Source organism: Colius striatus, chromosome 4 (assembly GCF_028858725.1).
Source record: "Colius striatus isolate bColStr4 chromosome 4, bColStr4.1.hap1, whole genome shotgun sequence".
Lineage (NCBI taxonomy): Eukaryota > Metazoa > Chordata > Aves > Coliiformes > Coliidae > Colius > Colius striatus.
In genome coordinates this window covers 57,635,073-57,659,152 of record NC_084762.1, presented here as the reverse complement: position 1 = coordinate 57,659,152, position 24,080 = coordinate 57,635,073, and the positions used below count along the sequence as shown (strand labels likewise).

General features: G+C 40.0%; 1 protein-coding gene across 1 annotated transcript; it reads left to right on the top strand.

Moving 5' to 3' along the window:
* Nucleotides 1-690: 690 nt before the first annotated feature.
* Nucleotides 691-23,691, top strand: BPNT2 (3'(2'), 5'-bisphosphate nucleotidase 2). Its single transcript, XM_061995264.1, has 5 exons — nucleotides 691-1,233; nucleotides 13,403-13,562; nucleotides 14,474-14,569; nucleotides 16,401-16,562; nucleotides 18,041-23,691. The coding sequence occupies exons 1-5, from the start codon at nucleotides 847-849 to the stop codon at nucleotides 18,310-18,312; spliced, it is 1,077 nt and encodes a 358-aa protein (XP_061851248.1). The 5' UTR covers nucleotides 691-846; the 3' UTR covers nucleotides 18,313-23,691.
* Nucleotides 23,692-24,080: the final 389 nt, after the last annotated feature.

Sequence of the window (24,080 nt, the reverse complement as noted above, 5' to 3'; positions counted from 1 at the left end):
TTAGAGAAGAGAATGGGAAAATATCAGAGACTCGCCCCATTTTTTACTCCAGATGACCGTCCTGGTGATAAACACGAAGTTTCACACTCCCCCAAACCAACTGAGGTGAAAAGAGAAAGTATAAATTAAGACAGGTAGGCCTGTAGCACATCACTTGGGTGACAAAATGGTTTTGCATTTGGTTTTGGATTTGCTTCATCTTAATGAACGAATGTAATTCTAAACTTCGAGCCCATTTCCTACAGTACAACGAAGCCTAGACTCCCAAAGTTCCCTACCCGGTATGTGAAAAACAAGAGAAACTCAGAACCGTTAAAAGCAAACCTTCAGAAATTAGGCAGTAACTTATGCGCAGAGCCGTTTCCAACACAAAGCTTCGTCCCGGCCTACCCAGCCGTCCTCACGGGTGGCCTACGGCCCAGGCACCGGCCCCGTCAGGCGGCAGCTTCCTCCACCCCGCCTAGAAGGAGGTGAAGCAAAAGAGTAACCCACCCCAACTCCCATATTTCAGAAGAAGCAGCAAATGACGGAACGTGTGCTATCCAGCATAGCTACATTCAGAATTGGAGAGATTCCCACAAAGGCGACAGCACCCACCACGAGGGCAGTACCCAGCTGCACACTTTTGAGTGCGGGCAGCGAGACATGCTCAGTGCGGGCGGCGGGCTCCGCCTCCGCCTGACCCGGATACAGACGGCGCAGCCTCCCGCCGGCCCGCGGAGAAGTGTGGAGTCGCGCCGGTCCCGTAGCCGGTCGGAGCGCAGCGCCCGGTTGAGGCCATGAGACAGTGGTGAGCTCCTGGCACCGCCGCCCGCCTGCTCCGCCGCGTTCCTCTGCCTCGCGGCCATGGCCCCTATGGGGATCCGCCTCTCGCCGCTCGGCATGGCCGTGTTCTGCCTGCTGGGGCTGGGGGTCCTCTACCACCTCTACTCCGGCTTCCTGGCCGGCCGCTTCGCCTTCTTCATGCTGAGCGAGCCGGCGGCCGGTGGGCCCGAGACCCCCCGCGGCTCCGCGCCCGCTGGCGCCGTGGACCTGCGGGAGCTGCTGGCCGTGTCCGTCCTGGCCGCCGTCAGGGGCGGTGAGGAGGTGAAACGGGTCCGCGAAGGCAACGTCCTTAATGCCAAGGCGAAGGGGAAGACGCGGGAGGGGGCCGAGGAGCAGCTGACGAGCGGCGATCTCCTCTCCAACCGCAGGATGTTCTACCTGCTGAAGGGTGCCTTCCCCGCCGTGCAGGTGGGTGCTGGGCTACCCCCCGGCAGGCTGGGGGGCTCAGGCGGGCTGCTGCGGCACGGGGCCCAGGCTCCCCCGCCTCCATCCCCAGTGTCGAGCTCTGGCGCCAGTCTCCTCGTTACCGGCCGCTAAGGCCCTGAGGCGGGCCGCTCTGCCCTTTTCGGGGAGACACGTGTCACCTCTCCGACGGGAAACACTGCCCTTACTCTGCATCTTTTTCTTCCCCTGTTGCTGATTTTGTGGCAGTGCCACCTCATACTTGTTGCCGTTGTGTGTGGAGTTGCATCACATGTAAGCAAAGCCGCGTGAGGTGAAGTGATATTGGCATGAGAGGGGAAAAAACACCGAGTCCAAACATTGTGGATTACGTGCTCTGTAGTAAAGGATAAAGGTAATTTCATAGCGCCAATTCCGCGTGTGTTCACAGTGCTGAGATTAGCAATGCTGTTATTTTCTCAATTGTCCTTCCTGCGAGTTGTCTTTCCCATCCTAAGAGGGAGATCCAGGAACAGGGAGAAGGGATCGAGAATTTGAAGTGTAGGAACACTGAGTTATAATATCTTGAGTTTTTAGCTTGTGTGACTTTGGGACTGCAGGTAAGCTAACAGCTGTGTCATGCTGTGGGTCACTATCTATGTGGACAAAATGAATTTACTTTTCTCTGAGGTGTGCACCCCTCCCTACTCTTATTTGCCTCCAAAATCTGGGTCTAACACTTAAGATCACGCCCAAACCAGAACTATACTCTGAGGTTTTTCGGGTTTTCTTGGCTTTGTTTCCACTTTTGCTTTAGAAGAAGGGAACTTCTCTTTGATTTTTTGATGTTAGATTCTTTAGCTTTTTACAGTCATTTGAAATGGATAGAAAACCCTAAGTTTGAATTTCAAAGATGATGATTATATGCTTTTCCTGGACAGATTGAGAGAAAAAGCAGTGCAGTTACCTCTTATTTCAGTTACTGATCAATGAGTTTTCATTGGATGTTTTGGAAGTTCCTCAAGGTGATGTATTATTTTTTGATGGTTGTCATTTATTTGGGTTTTTTAAAGTGTTGTGGAGAACCCATTGAATGTGAAAAACAGAGGAAGCAGCAATTCCTCAATATTTAAAATAAATTTAATATGTAATTAATACATATAAATACATAATTAATATGTAATTAACTTAATATGTAATTACAGTTGAATGTTGCACTTAGGGAAATGCTCTAGTGGTTGATAGGGGTGGGACAAAGGCTGGACTCGATGACCTTAAAGGTTTCTTCCAGCTGAAATGATTCTTTGATTCTATGATTCTAATCTTCCTCTACAGAAAGATTATTAAGGTTATGTTCTGAAAATTGCTGGATTGTTTGTCAGTGACAAGCCACTTTTGTAGGCTGTACATTAAAGGAAGAAGTAGTGTTATCCCTTGTTCTCTTTTGCTACTCTGTCCTCAAGAGAGCTTGGCATTACAGCATGCCTATATCATTTCCAGAAACGTGTATGCTTTCTCTTCCACAGACAGAGGATCTTACCAGTTTAGATATAAACTCTTTGTGCTTTTAGAGAAGGCTAGGAGTTTGGTTTGGGCTTGAAGGGCTCGGTGAACTGTATTGAACTGTGTAAACTCTGCACTGGTGTCTGGGATGCATTACAGTGACAGGCTGACTTGTGTGACTTCTACTCAGCAGTCATGAACTTTAAACACCTACTTTTAAAAAAACTTTTGAAATTCCTTTTTATTTTCCTTGCAGTCAACTTGTGCTGCTAGTCTTTAAAAACAGATGGTTCTCTGCTCTTGCTGGAGTTCTCTGCTTTCCCATCCCTCCTTAGACTGGGCACTGAGGATGTCTAGGAGGTGTTTGACAAATCTTTCAGTTGATCTAGAGTTATTCAGTCAGACAGATCAGCTCTTGGATATTTAGTATTGTGAGTACTTGACCTGGATAATAAAAGCTTATTTTATGCAGCATTTTAAAAAATATCCAGTAAGCTATATATACTGATAAGACATGCTGTCTCTTAAAGTCTATGTTGTGATGAAGATGAATATTTGTCCAAACCAAAGTAAACCCCTTGTTTTACTATATATGTGTGGTACTATACGCTTCTCAGGTGTAAGACAAGGTCTCATCTCAGTTTGCAAATCCTTCATGTGTATCTTCAGTACAACACATCTAAAACTGCTACTGTTTCATAGAACAGACCTGCTGCAATTTTGGTGTGACTATGAGGATTATAGAGGATTTCCTGAGATGCTTTTCATGGGGGGAAGTGTAAAATTGCATGTTTTAATAAGCTTTGTACTTTGTACCTGTAGCCTCCTCCCTGTGTAGAGAGCAACACTCCAGAATAAAAGATGTTGCTGAGGTCAGATAAAACCCCTCTTTTTGTTAGAGAACATGCTGCTAATAAAAACTCTCAAACAAAAACTGGAAGAATTATCTTCATTGTGAAGTCCTTGAGCCTAACAGGGGTATGTCAACATTTCAGTTGCCAAACATTTCAGGTGCCAAATGCTGCATCCAGGAAAAAAACAAACCAACACAAAAACTGGGTGCCAAAATACACGTATAATGCAAAGGAAATGATCCATTAGGTCTCTCTGTGAGTAGCTGTGGCTTTCCAGTGTTTAAAAATAGCCAGGAGGAACACTCATTTGACTGAAATGAACTTATGTCAGTGAACCTCTTCGGATTTCCTGTATGTATTGTGCTGCTGGACATAAAAGAGAACTCATACACACAGTCTGGCTGAAGCAGACCTTCTCTTAAGGTGTGATTATTAAGAGGAGATGCAAGAGATAGATTTCTCACTTGCAGAATCTGTAATAAGTCTGGAAAGAGTCTTATAATCCTGACAGTTTATTTAAGAAAACCTTTCAAAGTCTGAGGGAAGAAAGTGAGGAGAAAAAACCCAAAACTATACAAAATGTTTTTAGAAAAGGTGTCTCGCCTCTACAGTGGAAGAGGAACTCTGCTAGTTACATCACCTGCTCTATTTACTATAAATAGAGGTGTTTGCATCAGTTCAGGACTTCTCACAGCTAGATTAAGTAAGACAGAAGAGGAGCAGATCAATTAGATCTGTTCAATTTGAGTGGTGTTTGTTGTTGTTATACTCCTCAGAAACGGGTATGAGAAAGATAAAGGAGGAAAGGACAAGTTGGTTATTTCTAACGCAAGTATTGCCTAGCGTTGTCCAAGTGCACTCAATATCCAGCAATGAATGTTTGCACATGTTTTCTACAAAGTATGTTTGTGTAGTTGGTTTTAGAATGCATTTCATACTGAAATATATGCAGTGGTTTCCCTAGGTAAAAATTCTCAGCTGCACTTACAGGCTTGAGATGTTTACTGCTCTTGCACTACCAGTGTGTTGTCTGTGTCTCTTTGTCATGCTGAGGAGTTAAAACTCTGATGCAGATATAATCATCCTCTCTGCTCCTTTTAATTTTTAAATGTATATAATGAATCTTTTCTTTTTTTTTTTCCACTGCTTTCCTAGTTGTTTCTCCCGGCAGCCCCATTTATTTCTTGTTACTAGCATAGTAGTGGTACAAGAAGGACTGGGATGGGAATCAGGTGAGGGAATTAAGGACATCTTCAAGCTGACTGACCCTGCTGCTAGGAGGAGAGGGGACTGGTGAAGCAATGTTTCCAAATCCAGTTAGAGACTGGCCAGAAACACGGGTATGTTCTGCCCTGAAGAGCCAGGCTGTCTTTGAAGCAGAGATCTCATGATACCATTGTTTCAGCAACATTACCTGGTAACAGAGCTTCTCTCAGTGCCAGACATCAGGGTCTTCCGTTTTTTTTTCCTAACACTACTTGTCCAGGGGTCAGGAGCTTGATGCCTGAATGTATCCAAAGTAAAAAATGTAAAATAGCTGATTTGGGAGTACCCTGGTTCACGTTATGGCCCTACCAACAGCCTGTGTGAGCATATCTGAAGGAGTGGCCCTTCTTGCTGACAAAGGCAAGAGTGATGGATGGGAAGATGTGTTCCTCACACTAGCACTTTGTCCACGTGCTTTCTGTCCTCTGACTACGAAAAAGCCATTTTTAAAGTGATTGACACAATTCTGCTGTTTTGCTTCTGTACTATACTAATGTTATTGTCACAGGATGCAGACTTCAGTTTTATTTCCCAGGATGGATTCTGCTGTATACTCTCATTTTCAGCTATTAGGGCTTATTTTTGACCAATGCATTGATTTATGTTCTAAAATTGCATCAGCTATGTGTCTTGTTTTCTACTGCATATATTGACTAGAGTCAATACCCTTTGTTTCTTCTTTTTTTTTGTTGTTATTGTGACTGTGATGGAAATCAAGTCTTCCTCTGTTCCAGTCTTTCTCTTCAAGCATCTTTTTATCGGTCTTGCCACTGCCCTGAATCTGAACATTCTTTCCCAGTTAAGACAGATGATAAATACCTTATTTCAACTTTGTGCATGGCAATGCTGGAATTGGGTGTCAGTGTGTAATGAGATTGCCTTCTAAATTAATTCCATTTTTTGATGATTAATATCTACAAGTGCTTCTATTTTATCAAAGCTAACTGAAGTACTTTCTAAGTTTATACCTGCCATTTTCAGGCTTCTGACCACAGTGCCAGATATCATACTTAGAAGGTTGGAATTTCATCTGAGATGGCAAGCTGTAGTGGTTTTGCCTGGGCCAGGTTTTGGTAGCCAGAAGGGCTATAGGGATGGCTTCTTTAAATAAAGAGCTGCCAGAAGCTTCCCCTGTAGCTCATGGGGCTAATGCCAGTCAGTGCTGAGATGGACCCACAGCTGACCCAGGCCTGGCCTGTTAGTAACTGAGGTAACACCTCTGTGAATAACATATTGGAGAAGTTGTTGGGCTAAACTCAGGCAGCAACAAGGAATAAGAATGCGAAAACGTCTCTGCAGACACCAAGGTCAGTGGACAAGGAGACAGAGGAGGGAGCCTGAAAAGAAAGGCCCTGAAAGAAAGATTTCCCTGTGACCTGTGGTGAGGACCATGGTGAGGCAGCTGTGCCCCTGCAGTCCATGGAGAACCACGGGGGAGCAGAGATCCACTCACAACCCGTGGAGAAGCCCACGACAGAGCTGAAGGAGGCTGTGACTCTGTGGGGAGCTCACCCTGGAGCAAGTTCCTGGCAGGACCTGGGAGTCTATGGGAAGAGAGGATCACATGCCAGAGCAGGTTTGCTGTCAGGACTTGTGATCCTGTGAGGGACTCAGGCTGGAACAGTCGGTACTTGAAGGACTGTTATCCCAGTGGATGATGGAGCTGCCTCCATGAGAGGCCCCATGCTGGAGCAATTCATGAAGAGCTGCAGCCCATGGGAAGGACCCATGCTGGAGAAGTTTGTGGAGGATTGTCCCCCGTGGGGAGGGACCCAACACTGTAGCAGTGGGAATTGTGAGGAGGCTTCCTCCTGAAAAGAAGCAGCAGCAAAGTCCATCTGTAATGAACTGACCGTAAACCCCATCCCCATCTCCTGTGCTGCTGGAGGAGAAGGAAGGAGAGAGTCCTGGGAAGGAGGAGGAGTGTGGGGAAGTGTTTTAAGATTCAGTTCTATTTCTCATTTCCCTGCTCTGTTTTGATTGTTCATTAGTAACTTTTCTCCCTAAGCTGAGGCTGTTTTGCCCATGACACTAATTGCTGAGTGATCTCCATATCCTTAGCTTAACTCACAAAACTCTTGTAATATTTCTCTCTCTCTGCTCTATCTAGTTCAGGAGAGGGAGTGATAGAACAACTTGGTGGGCATCTGACAGCCAGCCAGGGCTAAATCACTGCACAAGCTCTGCATCTGGTGCTAATTTTGTGGGAAAGATAGATTCACGAAGGAAGTCAGTTTGGTTTGTTTTTTTTTTTTTTTAAAAAGCTACCTTAGCTTCAGAAGGATTTCAACACTTTTCTGAATAAGTTCAGTACTTGGTTTGTCTCTTTATGTTGCGAGAATGGCATCCCTAGGCTGTAGGGTTTCTAGCAAAATTAACATTCTTCTGATCTGGGTGATCATAGCAACTGCTCCCAGGTTTCTTTAGAAAAGTGAAAGGTGTGAATGTTTATCTCAAATCTCAGTGGTAAGTGTTGTCCAGAGATGCATCTCTTAACAACATAGGTTTTAATTGATACTAGATGACTTATTCTGGCTCTCTGTACATAAAATTAAATTAAAGCCTGTAACTTTATGGTAATGATTTGTGTAATTATCTTTTCAGATATAATTACAAGTAGTTAATTCAGCTTGTATGGATACCTGGGGTGTTTAATCCATCAGCTGAGCATCTGGAGATTTGAGTTTCTTAATAGTATAGCCACTCCCAAACAGCAAATATTCTCAGCATTATTCACTGTATTGATACACTTCTAATCTGGCCTTATTTGGATGCTTTCTTAAAATGAAAAGTAGTGTTGCAACTCTCGTGACAAGCTAGTCATCTCTTTCTCTTTTGATAGACTTGCATCTGTATACAACTGTAATGGAGAATTTTGCCATCTACTGAAACAACAGATTACTGATAGAAACTGAGTTTTGTGGTCCATGCTGATTTAACCCCATTGGCCATTGTTGTTTTCACCAACTTCTATTCATCATAAGTCAGAAGAAGCAGAATTGTCATTTTATGGAAGCCTGTTTGTTTCAGTCTGCTTTCTGGTGTCTTAATGACCAAAGTCACATAACAAACTTTGGTAAGCACTAATTGATCTTTTTTGACATTTAGGCTTATCCATAGTCTTTACACGTTCTGTCGTCTTGCTTCTTCATGAAGTAACAACTCCTGTTGTTAAATGAAAATATCGTTGATGGTGGAGGAAAACATTGAACACTTAAAAAAGGAAGGGGTGATTTTTTTTTCTGAGACTGCATTCTTTTTGGTGTCAGCTAATGTAAGCTTTCAGGAAGCAGCTTATGTTCACCATGAAAACTGCTACTTGCTGCCCCCAAATTCAAAAGTTGGGAGATATCATCAGTGGTCCCAGGTGCAGGTAAGCTAAATCTTGGTATGAATGTGAGTCTGTTCTTCTGTAGCAGATTCTGGGTGGCTGTTTCACAGCCAGGATAAGTTAGAATCTTTTCTCAGTGATTGGAAATATGATGCTTTGATGACTTTTTCTCTTTTGGAGAGTGCTCTCCTGTGGTGCATATTTATACGTACTAACTTGTTGAGTGGGTGTTTACCTGCAGAGGTTTTGGCATCTGATGACCACATAATTTGTGTGTGTACAGATGCTGTGAGAATGAGACAGCTTTTACATCTGATACATTTGAGGGGAAAACCAGGGAGAAGCTGAGCAAATGGAGGTTAAACAGTCTGACTTGTAGTGTGTGTGCAGAAGGGTACACCACTGTCCAGAGCAATGTGACAGCAGTCCTTAGAGGGATGAGGTCTGAAACTTGGTCCATAAGCAGAGGAAAGCCCAAAGGTTTCTGATTGAGCTGCTCTCCCCTGAGTTGTGACACCTCTGAAGTACAGTCAAATAACAGCAAATCAAGTACAGTCCCATGCAGCCACCTAGTAAGTCAGTACACCTTTCTCAGTGTGTAGTTGAGAGCATCCTCTTGCTTATTGCAAGTCGATATTAGTCCAGAGGGTGTGTATAGTGATAAAACATTTTCCACTGTCCACAGGGGACATCTGTCAGTCAGCAGGTGTCAGGATCATTGTCGTTTTATTGTTGGTCAGCATTTTCATTTACTTCTGTCCCTTGCTTCCATCTTCTGTCACCTGAATAAAGATTACAAAGTTAAGTTTGAATCTTGTGTATGTGTAACAGTTACATTGTGTAATCACCGATGAAGTGGCTGTGTATGCCATATAGACTTCTTGGCCTTACAAAACAAAAACAAAGTCAAGTATCTATTAAAGTTTACTAACATTCACCTGTACATGCCAGTTTGGGCCTCCAGGCTTTTCGTTGTCATGGTCCCATTCAAATCAATAGGCTTATCCATTGAATCATAGAACAGCTTGGGTTGGAAGACACCTCTTAAGGTCATCAAGTCCAACCCCTCTGCAATCAGCAGGGGCATCTTCAAATAGATGAGTTTGCTCAGAGCCCCATCCAACCTGGCCATGAACGTTTCCAGAGATGGGGCATCTGCCACCTCTCTGGGCAACGTGTTCCAGCCCTTTTATTGAAATATTCTATGTGGAGTACACTTACACTCATATTCTGACTAGTGAATATTATCTTTTATTGTTACCTAATCTCTGGAAGTTCTTGTTCAGTTTTGTTTTAACTTGAGTAGCTTAATTAGGTAGGATAGCATTTGTGTTGTTTTTGTTTTGCTTTCTATTCTCACAAAACAGCACTGAGATTTAGATTTGAGAAGACTTGATATGGAGATAGTGACACTCTCAGGAATAAATTGCTGTGCTACCTCATATTTTTCAGGATATTTTATTATTTGCATATTAGAATACAAAATGAGTATTTCGAGGTGGATAAGGATGTGGAGAAGAAGAGGGAGTAATAAATTTAAAGAAGATTCGCATACCAACAAATGCTTTTTAAGAAAATCATTGCATTTTTCATGTACTGATGTTTATTTAAGAAAAATAAAAATGTATGTATTTTGACTCAAACTTCTGTTCATTTTTTTAGCATGTATTTTTTTCAGTTTGTATTTAATGGGTGAATTTAAAGGCAAACTACGGCTGTGTTGTACTCTTTCAGGTCAGGAAAAAGCCTGAGCTTGTTTGCCTCACCACAGAGATCTAGCTAGTATTCAGGTAGGTTTGTTGGGTCATGAACTGCCACAAAGCCATCATGAAGTGCTGATAGGGAGTAGCCTAACACAAGACAATGAACTACTGTGGGATTCCCTGAAGTCTTTATGTGGTTGAGACTGTTGGCTCCTTTTTCAGAGCACTGCATTTATCCACACGGGTTTGTAGTACACCCCTGAGCAGATCTGTGTTCTAATCACCAACATGCTAGAGGAGAGTGTTTTCTGTGTGATGGGTTCCCCGTTGCCTGGATGTTTCTGAAGGTGTGCAGTGGAATGGTCCCATTGGACCTCTGCTGATGGCTCCTGGCAGCAGCATCCCTCATCCATTGTGAAATTCCTGCACTTCACAGACTCATTTTGAGGAACCTCTGTGTTGGTGAGATTCAGCCAGGGTGCCTGATCAACAAAATTTTTTTGTTGACCTTTCAACAGAAGTCCATTCACTAATTACATATATTTTATTAAATGTCTGTGTTTAATGTAGTTCCTCTTTGTGAGGCGGGCCTTTCCCTTCAAGCATAAATGAGGAAGGTTTCTGAAATGTAGTTAAGATTGGTGTCAGTGGGCAGCTTACAGAACTACTCAAGATGGACATCTACAGTTTACAGCTGTTAGGTGGCTAACCCCAAATAGCTATTTATTTCTGACTTCTGGTTGCTGTCTCAAGTTCTTGCATGATGGATTGCTATCTAAATCTGACTCTTAAGAGTAGGCAAAGTTATGTATGATAGCGAGCATGCAAACTTTGTAATTATTTACACTAACTTAGGAGTTTGACTCACTGTCTTGTTGGAACAAGCTCCATTGTCTGAAACATTTGGTGTTCTAATTGTCTTTCTACCATAGCTACTCCTAATTTCTGAGTGAAGATTTTGGAATGCAGTCAACTACATATCCATATTGCTTCAGAAAAAATTTAAATGTAAGGTCACAGTCTCTGGAGGTTCCTGGCAAATGAGAACGACAAGTAGGAAGGGAACATCAGCATGTTGTCCAGCTATGTTCTCTCTCATGCATTAAAAAAAAAAAAAAAAGAGGAGGGGGGAAGTAGTTCACAGTGTTGGGTTGGTGATCCTCTCTTGACCAACTATTGACTTGCAAAATCTATAGTATATTTTTCCTAACAATAAGTAAATTTAGTAACTGCATGTGTTGGAACGGCTATGAATTTCTACTTGGACTATAGCTTGTGGAGTAGTCTGCCAGGACTAGAGAATAAATGGTTGGTTGAATGGAAGAACCAGTGACCTGGGTTTGTTTGGATTTTTTTCCTAATTTTTATTTTCTCCAGGTGGCTTTGCAGCCTCATCATTCTTTCTGTTGAGAGACCCCTTAAAAATATTATAAATGCTGCAGCATCACAGCCACTGCCACGAAATTTGAACTCTGAAAACAATACTTTTCAGATAGTTTCAGTCTTTTAGTGTACTGTAACAAGTTTACCAAAGTATTCTTCCTCGTGAGGACCGATTCCAACCTTTAACTTTTTGGATGTCTCTTCATTCTGTTGAGGAAATGCTGGGGTGTTTTTTTTAATGGTGGTGCATAATATGCTGTAGGGTAACTTAAACTACCCAGGGGGCTGTGTTGAGGCCGCCAAGTCTGTGGGATTAGTCATCTTGACATTGCAGGACCGTTTCCCTAGAGGAAGACACAGTTGTCAGGTTTATGGTACAGTGGTAGATGTTTCATTGATAAACGTCCCAACAATTTCAAGGACTCTGTTTTTGAAATATGATGCTCCAAATGCTGGTTTCCCATGAGAAGATAGCTATGTGGTATAACTGCAGTTCTGCTTGCTTTCCTTTTTTGAATTCCATTGGAGAAGGTGTCCCTTAACCCTTTGCTAATAATCTGTTACATTTGTGATGTCTTTTGTCATTATACAAATTACATAAAAATGCTTCTATTACAAAGTCTGTAACATTCAGATGTAGTGTGATCATTTCTTTAGCTTTTATTGTCTTTCAGTGCATTGTCATGAAAGCAGCAGTTTCATGACAATGTCAGCAGTTCTGTGTTGTAGACATGTTGCATCCCATGTGTGCCTGACATTGTGCCTTGACTGGACATCAGAGCTAGTCACTTTGGCATCCTTTTAGAATTATGTTAGAGGAAGCCTCCTTCAAAGGCAGCGAGAAAAAAAAGCTTGTGTTCCTAGTATTCTGAAATGCTCTCAAAGTCCCATTTGGTTACACTCAACTTCAGATGTATAACCTACACTTCCTAGTCATCATAAGCATCATCATCCTACTGAGTAGTTAGTGGAGTGATGCACTTCTGAAGGGTTCACACAGGCTGAAGCTTGAAAGGCACAGTAGCAACAATTTCCTTTTTATTGTCAGTAGGAGCAGCATAGGAATACTAGTCTCCTAATGCAACTGAGGTGCTGAAAGTGAATGGGATGAACTTTTCTAAATTCATGTTAGCAATGCTTATGTCCAGTTGTATTACAGCTCTCTTATGAACCATGTTTGCAGTGGTAGTAAGTTGATATGGATGGATTAAGACACATATTTCCATATTTCCCCAGTAGTTCTTCCTGCCACATCTTCCTGTGATGTTTTGTAACATGAGAGATCGTTATGCACAGTGTTTTGTGATAGCTGCATCTCTTGTGATCCAAAAATATTTGCTTCTACAGTCACAATGACATTTTATTGGGTTTTGTAAAACATTCTTCCATTGAACAGACTAGGACTGTGTGCTCCACTACTGGACCAAACTCTGTTTGGCATACTGAAATGCCCTCTAGTCCAGAATAAAATTTGTTAAGCTAGGCAGAAAGTGACAGTAGGCTTAAGTGTGACTAAACAGCTATTTATAAATGTTCTCCATTTGCCTTTTTAGGTCCTTACCCAGCCCACCTGAAGGGCAGATATGGAATATTATTTACTTGTTGATAACATAATATTCGTCTGATAGTTGTGTAATGGCTGGATCCAGTTGGGCTACTTAAATTGATAGTTGTAACTCAATGCCAGAAGCAAAAATATATACAAGGATTCCTACTTCCCCAAGTCATACCACAGTCTGCAAAATATTGGATGAAACATCTGTACATTTCAACCTGTGTCTACTGTGCTGCATAAGTGGAATATTAAACCCGTACTGTATCTCTATACCTCATGATTCTCCATAGTTAAATGTTCTGCTTTTAATCTTCGAAGCAACTGCATCCAACTTTTGGTTTTACAAAACTGTGGTTCATGCTGTGACAATGTTCAGTAGGAAGAGCTGCAGCCAGAGAAACAGTGTCCATCTGTGATGTGTTTCACAGTAAAATTCTAGATTGTAGCTTTCTGTTGCTTGTCACGTGACAGTCGTAGCTTGTGAGTTGCTGAAAAGTGACTAATTCATGCATTTTTACCTGCAGGTGAAGGGAGAAAGAGAAGATGAGCAAACCTGTGCCACAGTTAAGTTAATGCAACTGTTTTTGTTGTCTTATCACAGATAAACTCTGAAGAGCGTGTTGATACAGCTGATCAGGAGACAATCTCTTGGGATCGCAGTATTCCTGAAGACATAAAACAAAAAATACAGCCTAAAGAGGTTCCAGCAGAAAGTGTTACTGTCTGGATCGATCCATTAGATGCTACACAAGAATACACAGGTAGCTGATTCTTGTTGAAAAATCATGTGTGTAATTCTGGTGTCTGCCTTTTATACTGGAGGCAAAATAGTAAGTATTTAAAATAGCTTCTCATGTTAAAGTGTGTTGTGTCAAAGCTAGTATGATTCAATTGAACAAATTCCATAGTGAAATCTCTATAGCTATCAGACCACAACATTTACTTTTATGTATTGCAACTCTGAAATTACTTGGTTATTCCCTGCAACAAAATAACTGCTAAAATAAATGGTAACTGTCATCTCTGGATTCTACTGGACTTACACATTTATTTTGACACAGTAATAACTGAAATACACTTAGTACCTCAGAATGGGGTTCTTTGTTTGTTTATTTAAGGGGAATAGTAAGTAAATATTCTATAAAACTTGACATTAAGAAAAGTTGTTAAAAAAACCCCACACAATTCCCCTTTTTCAAATGTCTTAAGATGTCACATAAGCAGTTAAAGGCAATCCAACTAAAATTCTTGCTGATAAGTACTTCAGAATTTTTTGCAAATATTCCATAGATCCAATCACTTTTCTAGTGAATGTTCTTTGGTATTTGAAATATCAACTTTGAACCAAGAGAGTATACGAGGTGAGGCAGAGAGGGAGAATATAAGGGCACAGATTTCCATGAAAATATACACTGCGTTGACACACCTGTTAATATTAGACCTGGCAGGAGCATAGGTTACACTCACTGAAGAGGAAAAATTGCTGGAAAACTGAGAAATCTTTAAAGTCATGTGAAAACTACAAGGTTATTTTGAAGTTACAGCAAAGTTACATAATTGTAAATGTAGACTAGTTTTCAAAGAACAATATTTCTGTAACATCAGTTCTGCCTTCTTTTTGTTTTCCTGTCATCTGCCTATAAACTTGCTCACTTTCTTTTTTTGCCCACAGAGGATCTTCGACAGTATGTCACGACAATGGTTTGTGTGGCTGTAAATGGTAAACCAGTCATAGGAGTGATACACAAGCCGTTCTCAGCATATACAGGTACCTTTATGCCTTCACATATTTCCAGCATCTTCAGTCGTAGTGTTAATTAACATTTGACATTTGAGAGAACATCTGTAGGTATAAATGAAAACAACAGTACCTGAGGCAAAAGAGCACTGCTGCAGACCTCAGATTTAGAACTGCAGGTGTGTTCTGTGCTGTCAGACCACAACAGAAAATGCTGCCGTTGTTTAACATTAAAATGATGCATTTAAAAACAAAGTGAAAAATATGTTTAAGAATTAAGATCCCTGCAATGGGAGAGCAAACCAAGGAAAGTGAAACCTGTATGTAATGACCAGTCTTATGTGTGCCATTAGTTTTTAGCAGAAGAGTACTTTGCTCATTCAGCAGAACAACTTGGGTCCGTGTTATTATACCCAAGAGATGGTGCTTATTCAGTGCAAATGACAAAGACCGACTAAAGAACTTAATGGCAACTGTTTGTATGCAACAGGCAAGACTATCTAGCATAACCTTAGTGATTATCTGACATGCTTTTAATGCCACAACTCTGAACTAATTAATTCTTTAGTATTGATGATGTATCAGTGAGGATGACTGCAGGTCTGGTAATGTGTATGCACTTCTGAAAGCTTCTGGTGTTCGTGTCTTACATACTGTATATTTGAAACAGAAATTTCTGTTCTTGTTTTCCCTTAGGCAATACTGACCTCTAGGGTGGTAAAGTTATACAGTATGGCTCTGGCATAGAAACTTAAGGCCAAATAAATGTACTTTTTAGTTGTTCTCTTTTTACCCACCAGTTGCTTGACATTTTGTGCTAAATTTTCTGCTGTCTTTAGTTTGCAATCATTTCAGTATGCACTGTATTCAAAAATGCTTGAAGAATCTTGGGGTTTTTTTGAAAATATTTTTCCAAGTATCAACATCTATCTAAAGAAATGGGTGTTTAGCACTGCAATTTTGAGGATTTATCTCCTTTAATAATAATAGCAAAGTGTGAAATGTTCAGACAAGGCATTGGATAAGGTGCAATAAATTCTGTCGTTCTATGTGAAGAGTATTCATTTCCTAAGCTGGAAATACCAATATGTAGCGATTAGGATTGTTCCTAATACTACCACTTGTAAATACAAAGCAATAAAGAGCAGACAGCATTGTTATTACACATAACTCAGTCTGTTGCCATACAATCTGTCTCTCTACTGAGATGAAATTGCTAGCTAGTCTGCAAAGTAAATGTCAAATTAATGGCTAGGAGATGCCACCTACCAAGCTTGGCTTTGAACCTCATGATGAAACAAGTGGGAGGTTGTGTATTCTGAATCCACTCTTCTGAAACACACCATCAAATGTCTTCCTCAGTATTACTGTTGTCCTGAGTTGTTTCCTTCCTTAACATTGTTATCCTTCTGAACAAAATGACTCAATGACATTTTTGCTATCTGCTTTTAAGGATAGTGGAGCTTTTTATTCTTCTAAAAAGGTTGTTTGAGGAAATACGGGATTTATTTCTGACTCAGAGCCATCTTTTTCACTTCCGTGGTTTTCCAGTTGTGAACTATTTTCCAAATAGTACAACTTGGGATTTTTCCCTCTGTTTTTTTGGAAGTATCACACAAGAATAGTTGCACATGGGATAATGCCAAATGCACAAAAGTGTGTGTGTGCATTCTTTCTTGTGTGCATGTGTGAGTGTGCACCCACCCCTTTCTTCTGTCAGCCCTAACTTTCACTTTTACATTGATAGGGAAATTAATTTAGAGGCATCAATTCCATTTTCTCTGATAAGTGTCCTTTTATCTTTACACTTAAGAGAGAATATATTTTGTAAATTTGAGCAGAATTTGTATTTTTCTTGTAGCCTGGGCAATGGTGGATGGTGGGTCAAACGTAAAACCTCGTTCTTCCTACAATGAGAAAACTCCAAGGATTATTGTATCCCGCTCACATGCAGGAAAAGTTGAGCAGGTTGCACGACAGACATTTGGAAATAAGACCGTGATAATCCCCGCCGGTGGAGCAGGTTTGGTTCCTTAAGCATCCTATCCATTTTATTGCTTCTGAATGATTTAACGGGATAGCTGTTACTATGCAAAAGGCTATAATTGTGGCATCTTCTCTTTTTCCTCTTACCTTTTGTTCTTCATATCCCTAAAAGGAAGCACGTGACAGTAGGGACGCAGTTTGTCCACTCTATAATAGAGACCTACATAAAAACTTAGCTCAGGCACAGGTTATTCCTAAGTTAGTGTGTTAGTTCGTCTAAGCCTGGACCAGCAATGTTGTCATGGTCCTTTCACTGAACACATTGATGTGTGTTCACTGAAGGCACTGATGCCTCTGTGGAGGAAAAAGCATTGTGTGAGCACATAGAAGAGTCATGGAACTGAATCTATTGGTTGTTAACTAGTAGCACATTTAATTAAACTATGTCTTAAGAAAAAGTCATCAATATCTGATACTATTTCTTGGATTTATGTCAAAAGAGAAAACTAGTGTCACTGAAATCCTTTTTTATCTGTCTCATATTCAGTTCAAAGAAGTTTAAGTTATGTTCAGTCAAGTTAAGTTATGTTCAGTTAAGCTATATTCAGTTAAAAGACGGTTAAGTGTTGTAACCTTGCACAATATCCTGAATGCGAATATGTGAGGCATTAGTGGGAAGCAATAGCTGTATTAAAGTTACAGAAAAGCCACGCAAAATTTGATTTTTACAGAAATGTTATCTTTCTAAGTATTTAATATGGAAAGCTAGAGGTCCCTCCCAGATTCTTTTTGTCAAGAAGATCTTACATTCTTGACAATGATCCTAAACATGTTTACTTACAGTAAAGGAAGTAAAAGCATAACTGATTATAGTAGATCTTTGTAGGGCTTGTTTCTGTATAAAAAGATAAAGAAAGGAACAGTGTCATGAAACGGGGATATTGGTTGAACACTTGAAAAATTGAAAAAAAATCCATAAAGAAAGAATACTATTTAGAGCAATAACTTTGTACTGCATAATATATGATAAAGGGAATTGCCCTGGGCTGAGTTGCTTTAATGATGAGTGGTATATATATTTTCCTTCTAGTGTAGTAGAAGCAAGGAAAATAAAGATAGACTTCAGTATAATATAGACTTTGAGAGATAAGTGAGTGAATGTAAGAGCAAAACTATATTCAAGTTTATGATCTTACTCTTTTAATGTGTGTCTAGATAAATCTATTGAGTGCATCAGTAAAGGTTGTCTAAAAGTAATGTCTCAAATACTCAAGCCTTTAATTGGGATGCAGGGGGAAAAAATGTTCCTCTTTCAAATTTTCTCTGCACTCCAGAGGGCAGGCAAAGTCTATTGGTTCCTCCATCTTTATGCTTAATGGCATGATATAATTAATGGCATCACTTTCTTAAGTCTTGCATGTGCATATTATTAACACTTAATAGTAGATTTATCCTTTTGATAAACAGGATAACTTGATTTAAAATCTTTTTTTTTCTTCTACCCATTTATTTTAGGTTATAAAGTGTTGGCTCTCCTTGACGTGGCTGAAAAGAATCAAGAAGAAGCTGACGTGTATATCCATGTCACCTACATTAAGAAGTGGGACATATGTGCTGGCAATGCAGTGTTGAGAGCATTGGGTGGCCACATGACCACCCTGACTGGTGAAGAAATTAGTTACACTGGCTCAGATGGCAATGAGGGAGGACTTATAGCCAGTATCAACATGAACCATAAAGCACTAATCGAAAAACTTCCAGATCTGGAAAAAACATCACACAAATAAACTCAACCAGCGGAGAAGTAAAAATTGTGCTTTTGTAGCCTCCAAATGCTCCGACCGAGGAAGCAGATGTCAAAACCTGCTGGGAAAGGTGCACAGCAAAGCAGTTTGGTGACTATATCATGCATTGGGTTTCTTCAGTGGTGGTATTTAAAAAAGAATAAAATAATAATAATCAGAAGTAGGAAGGGGACTGACTGCCTCACACCTCAGTTTCCATGGGGTTTTTTTTCTGACTGTTTTCACCCAGTTGTTATACTCCAGGTGCATATTCAGTATATATTGATGAACGTAGGTGAACTAAAGAAAAATCCAAATTTGTTCATAAAACAATCAAAATAATTGCACTGGAATTTCTTGGAATCTTTTACATCTCGTTACTATAGTTGTAGCAACTTCATAATGAATTAGGTAGGGAAAAGGGTTGATTTGTGTAGGCATCTAATAACTCTGTAAACATGTAGCAGGAAACATGACCTGTGTTCTGTATCCCCTGAACAGGAAGCACAAGAAGGTTGGCACAAATTTATATGCAACGGTTTATCTTTGTCAGTGTGGCACTCCTTCTGCTTTTTAAGAGAAAAAAGGAAATGTTCTGTACTTTGACTTTTTTTCTGAAGATGTAAACCACTTTAGTTCAGATGGGTTGGTAATATCAGTGTTTTATTAATCAGTGTAATTATTTCCATATACCTTTTTAAAAGAAGGCAACATTTCCCTGTATAGTTTTAAACAGATACTTCTTGTCCTTGATTTCTGTGTACAGTGTTGAAGATGCATGCTAGATCTTACTCTAATGTAGGACTTGTTCATCATCTGGTGTATATGCCTATAGAAGCAGCCTCTTCCTTCAGTACCTGTTTTGTTTGTTTGTTTGGGTTTATATCCATTGGACAGTCATATGGAATGAATTCAACAGAAATTGTAACTTCGTTGCTTCCATTTACAAACCAGCAATTTTTCTATGATCCCAGTCTTTTTAGGTAAAGGCATGCTCTTTTCTGCAGAAAGTACTTGAGCCAGCCCAAACAGCTTGCAGTTACTTGGTTTGTGGAAATTTACATAGAGACAGACAATTTGAACTTGAATCTGTTTAAGCAAATTTGAAGATCATGTAGTGCTTGAAGTACGGCAAGGTCTGCAAAACTTGACCAAAAAATCTTTGTCAGTCCAATATACACAGAATAAAACATGAGCCCTTTTATATGTAACGTATTTGTATACCTGATATATAAAAGGCCATGTCAACCAAATTCTTTCTTAGTTTTAACTTCTTTTGCTATACTGTTGTTCAGATTAAAAAGAGGTTTTTCTCTTCTGTCACTGGCGGCGCATGTCTAGATACCTCTTTTAACTTCTAGCTAATGTTCACATTTCCAAAAGACCTCCTCAGATGTTGTGTAACTACAGATACAGACTTTTATTTTGTAAACTTACTGGCAAAGTAGACTGAAGCTTAGTCCTACTAGCCTTTTGGTACGGGTAGTTTTTTTTAGAGGAATGTTTTTCCAAAATTGACACTATTGCTGCTGTTTGAAAAATAGCTTTTTCACATGGAGATAATACACAAAGCAACTTAACTTCAGATTTTTCAGTTTAATAAACTACTACATGCTACAACAAATAAGTGAATATGGCCTTTTCAAAAAAAGGGCCCAATCTACTTCAAAAAACTAGTTGAGCTTCCAAGCCTCAGTGAAAAATCCAGATGTTTGTCAATGCTTTGATAATGTTTTACAAGAAGACCGCAGCTTCCTTCAGGCTTATTTAAATGACTTAAAGCCTAATTTAAAAAATACCAGCTTTTTTGTTTACTAGTTAAAGAACACAGATTGAATTTTAAATATGAGAAATAGCCATAGTTAGCCTAATAAACCTTAATTGTGTCACAGAGTTTGAATGCACAATACTTAAGTAAGCAATTAAGACAAAGTCATTGGCAGGCTGTGGTTTTAGATTCAGGCTGAAATAATGTGTAAATTTATCTTGTGAAAATGTGACTGCTTTTATTTTGGGGATGATTCTATCACTTGCATAAGTTGTGATCAGACCTTGCTTCTGTATGAGAAATGAAAAGAATAAGATAATTTTGCATGTCGTACAAGGGCATGCTTGCATCGTAGTTGAAGGTACATAGCAGGAAACAGAAGTATTTGCCTAGAATGTTTTTCCTTAGGAAGATAAGATAGAAACAAGAGCTTCAGCCTTCCTTTCCTTCTTTCTGTGCACTGGCTAAAATACCTGTTTTTTCATTAAGAGGACATATGCTTGTTTAAACCTGTTTATATCCTAAAGTGCTTTGTTCTAATGGATGTCAGTGTTCAGTACCTTTCCCAGTTGATCCTTACTGGCCCAATCTCACTTGTGAAAAGGAAGAAAAGGTGAGAGTGAGGTTCCCAGTTAATTACTTCTGGTATAGCCTGTGCTCATAGACCTTTTCTGACAGCTATGGCCTAAGGTGGTGTATCCCAGTCTAGTTCAAAAAGGAGTTGCTTTGTTATGAGAACAGATAAGCACCTGGTAAATTCAGTTTCTGATGTTATTTTACAGCAAATGCAACTCTTATGCAGACGAGCAAGTAGTCAAAGATGTTTGCTTAGTATACCTGTGCCAGCACACTCTGATATTTGTTTGCATAGTGTTAGCAGTCAGTATATCCTATTTCTTTGAATATGTTTACACTCCATTCCACAACATTTTGATGTTCTGGCTTAAATATTTGTTTGGTCTCAGCTGTGTGGATATGACTCAAGCTTATGCCCAGAGTGGTAGGAAATAACACGGTACCTATGTCTTGCTGCTGTACTAGAACATTGTTCTTTACATTCTAGCCTTTACCACATAAAGCTCTCATAGTGTTTTTAGGGGTGCTACTTAAAACAACTGCCTGGTGTAGGTGAGTCCTACAAAAGTGCATCTTTTCCCAAAAATTTTAATTAAAAAATGAATGATATCATTCTAACTATCAAACAAGGGAAGTAAGAGAATGTATTGTCTTAGAACTCTTTTTTCTGATGGTGCGTGTTTTTAAGTGGCTGTTATTATTAAGGTAACTGCAAGTGAATTTATTTTAAAGCTGTATGCATTTTCTCTTTTTTGTTCTGCTGAAAGGAGTGGATGGTAGCATAGTTAATACCTCATACTGTACCAAGGGTCCAACTTTCCTTGAATGAATGTTTTCTAAATAAATGGACACAGAAATAAGGCGGTCGAATATTGTACTTAACAGGTTTTGAGTTTAACCTATTTGCCAGACTTTTACAGATGGACTAGTGTAAGAGCTGTTTGTTCTGATCTACAGAGCATGTAATAATAATGAAAATATTTAGCAGAGATGGCTTATTCCGATGGTGAATTAATCCTATAGGTGAAGCTGCAAAGTCATCTAGTGATGTTGTTTCATGTATTTGCTTTTAATTCATGGTCATTAGACTGAACAGATTTTCTAATTGAAAGTGTGAGGAGTTTCTTTAGATGGCCATTAGATGGAGATCAGGTGCATGGAGGGGAGTCGGCACTGAAATTTCTCTCAACGGTTTTTTTATTCACAAATGTACTCCAATGTCTCTGTGGCATCCTCTTATCTGTTGGAGTTGTAAAACAGGGGTGTGATACTGTATACTCCCACTTACTAGTGTAAAGCAAGGACTGCCCCACAACAGTGCAGTGGGGGACTGAGTGTTTTTGCTGGGCCTTGCCAGTGTTAACGCCAGCCGAGGCTGACTGCTTCGTTGCCTTGTGGCTATTGCTTTGATGGTAAAACTCTTCTTAGGCTACTGTCTCCTCAGTTATGCACAACCCCTTTGTGGATGTTTTCTAAAGTAAACTAGGGAAGTGAAGAGGAAAGAGGCAGATGGCTATACTAGAGAAATCGTAACAGAGAAAATGTATTTTTATTTCTTGATTTAAATGACATAAGTAGTTTCATTTGTCTTGCCCTTCAGTGGTTAGATAACCATACAGCAAAGATTTAATGGACCATAGATAAATGCCTGTGTGATTTTTAAACCCAAACAGAATGAGAATGAGGGAGATTGCCTGTAACCAGGAACAGCTTGGGTGGATGGCTTCCTGTCAGACCATTCACGCTGAGCCTTTTTTCAGTGCTTTTTTTGTAGAGACTGAGGCCTTTCCACACAATTATAGATTTGACTTTGACAAAATATTCAGTCTTATCATCTGACTTGCTATCCTTAATGATAAAGTTGTGCTGTGTCCACTTTCTTGTTATGTAACTCACTGAGACAGGACTGTATGAGTCCTCAAAGATGGTTTGACTTTTGAACCACACCTTCTGTATGGCAGCTCTTACTATGAAGCACGTGCTAGCACCTGCTGCGTCTTCACACCCCACAAACAGGTTATGCCACTCACTAGTTGTATCAAGAAGCTGTTGAAGCCTTATACTACATGTTTTTCAGATGCCACACAGCTCTTTCAGCTCATCTGAGAGACATTCAGAAGTGATCATCCAGTTTTCTTTTGAGGCTCTTTCTGGAGCCTGCAATTTGCAGCTACTTTTCCTTTGTTTTGTTCCTCATTTTTCTTTTCCTTCCTGATGATTGCTCCTTTCTTAGTCCCTAAGGACAAGAAAAATGAAAGATCAGAGGTGGAAACAGTCCCAGAATGAGAGCGCCATGGAAGCAAACTATCCAGTTTATCCTCTGGCTGTGAAACGTTTGAGACCAAAGTGTTAAGTTACTGATCCTACCAAAAGTGTGCAACAAGATAAAGGCATTTTGAAGAGCAGTTCGTGTGATTGATGGTATTAGACATACAGAAAAATTGCAAATGGTATAAAGAGAAGTTAAACTGTTTCAAAAAAGAGGAGAAAACAACTTTTCAGTGTAGTGTTAGAAGCATTCAGCATTTCTGTTCCTCTGGGTGCAGAGTTTCATTGCTTATGAAAGAGGCTTCATTGGCCTGCTGTGAAAGGCTTGATTTTGCTGGAGTTGGTAACAGCGTTCCCACTGAATTCAGCGTGAGCAGAAGCAAGCCAGATAAAACATGAACAGTAAATTAACTGAAGTTCTGAGGAGCTCAGCTTCTGCCAGTAGAGCAAACAACCTGGGCTGTGTTCAGCTCTCCTCTGGCAGCTTCAGTGTACGTTACTAGACGACTTGGAAACATCATCCCAGTGTCTCAGGGTTCTAAGTTTTTACTGTTTGGTTTTGTTTTTTTTATTGTCTATAGATGACAAGAGCCCATTTTCAGATAATATTGTTTTCAATCTTGATTGTTGGTTATTTGTAACTCACTTTTTTTCTCCCCAAAGGGCCAGCAACACGCCATCATTTTTCCTATTGTCCTACCAAACTGTGTTAGCATTTTCCAGTTGTGTGCCAAATTGAGATAATTACATAAATAAACTTTCTGAAAATACTGTTCTATGAGGGTATTTTCCCGTATCTTGCCTTTCTGTCAGGTATTTACTGTTTCTTTGTACACCAGATATTTTTTCTTTTCCAGTAACGCATGTCAGGCTGCTTCAGCTCTGCTCTTTCCATCATGTGTGCAGGACTTTCTGTCCAAGGAATTATCATTGTTGATGGGTCCCACCATGTTCATTATAAATAGAATTTAAGATCTCCACCTGTGTTGCTTTTATATGTGTGTTTTGTACTGAAAGTTGGTGTATTTGTGTGGTAAGTGCTTAGAAATCCGTCATACGGTATTTTTCTGTGGATCTGAAGAAGCTTTCCTTCCAGCATCACCTCCAAGACTCTTCCCAATGATGTTACTTCATTCTGCTCGGATCTCTTGTTTCTGTG

Bases quoted from the DNA above. Each gene is read 5' to 3' on its own strand.
- BPNT2 (XM_061995264.1), top strand. From the start codon at position 847: ATGGCCCCTATGGGGATCCGCCTCTCGCCGCTCGGCATGGCCGTGTTC. The intron at 13,563-14,473 runs GTAGCTGATTCT...TTTTGCCCACAG, and splicing joins TGCTACACAAGAATACACAG to AGGATCTTCGACAGTATGTC. The intron at 14,570-16,400 runs GTACCTTTATGC...TTTTTCTTGTAG, and splicing joins GCCGTTCTCAGCATATACAG to CCTGGGCAATGGTGGATGGT.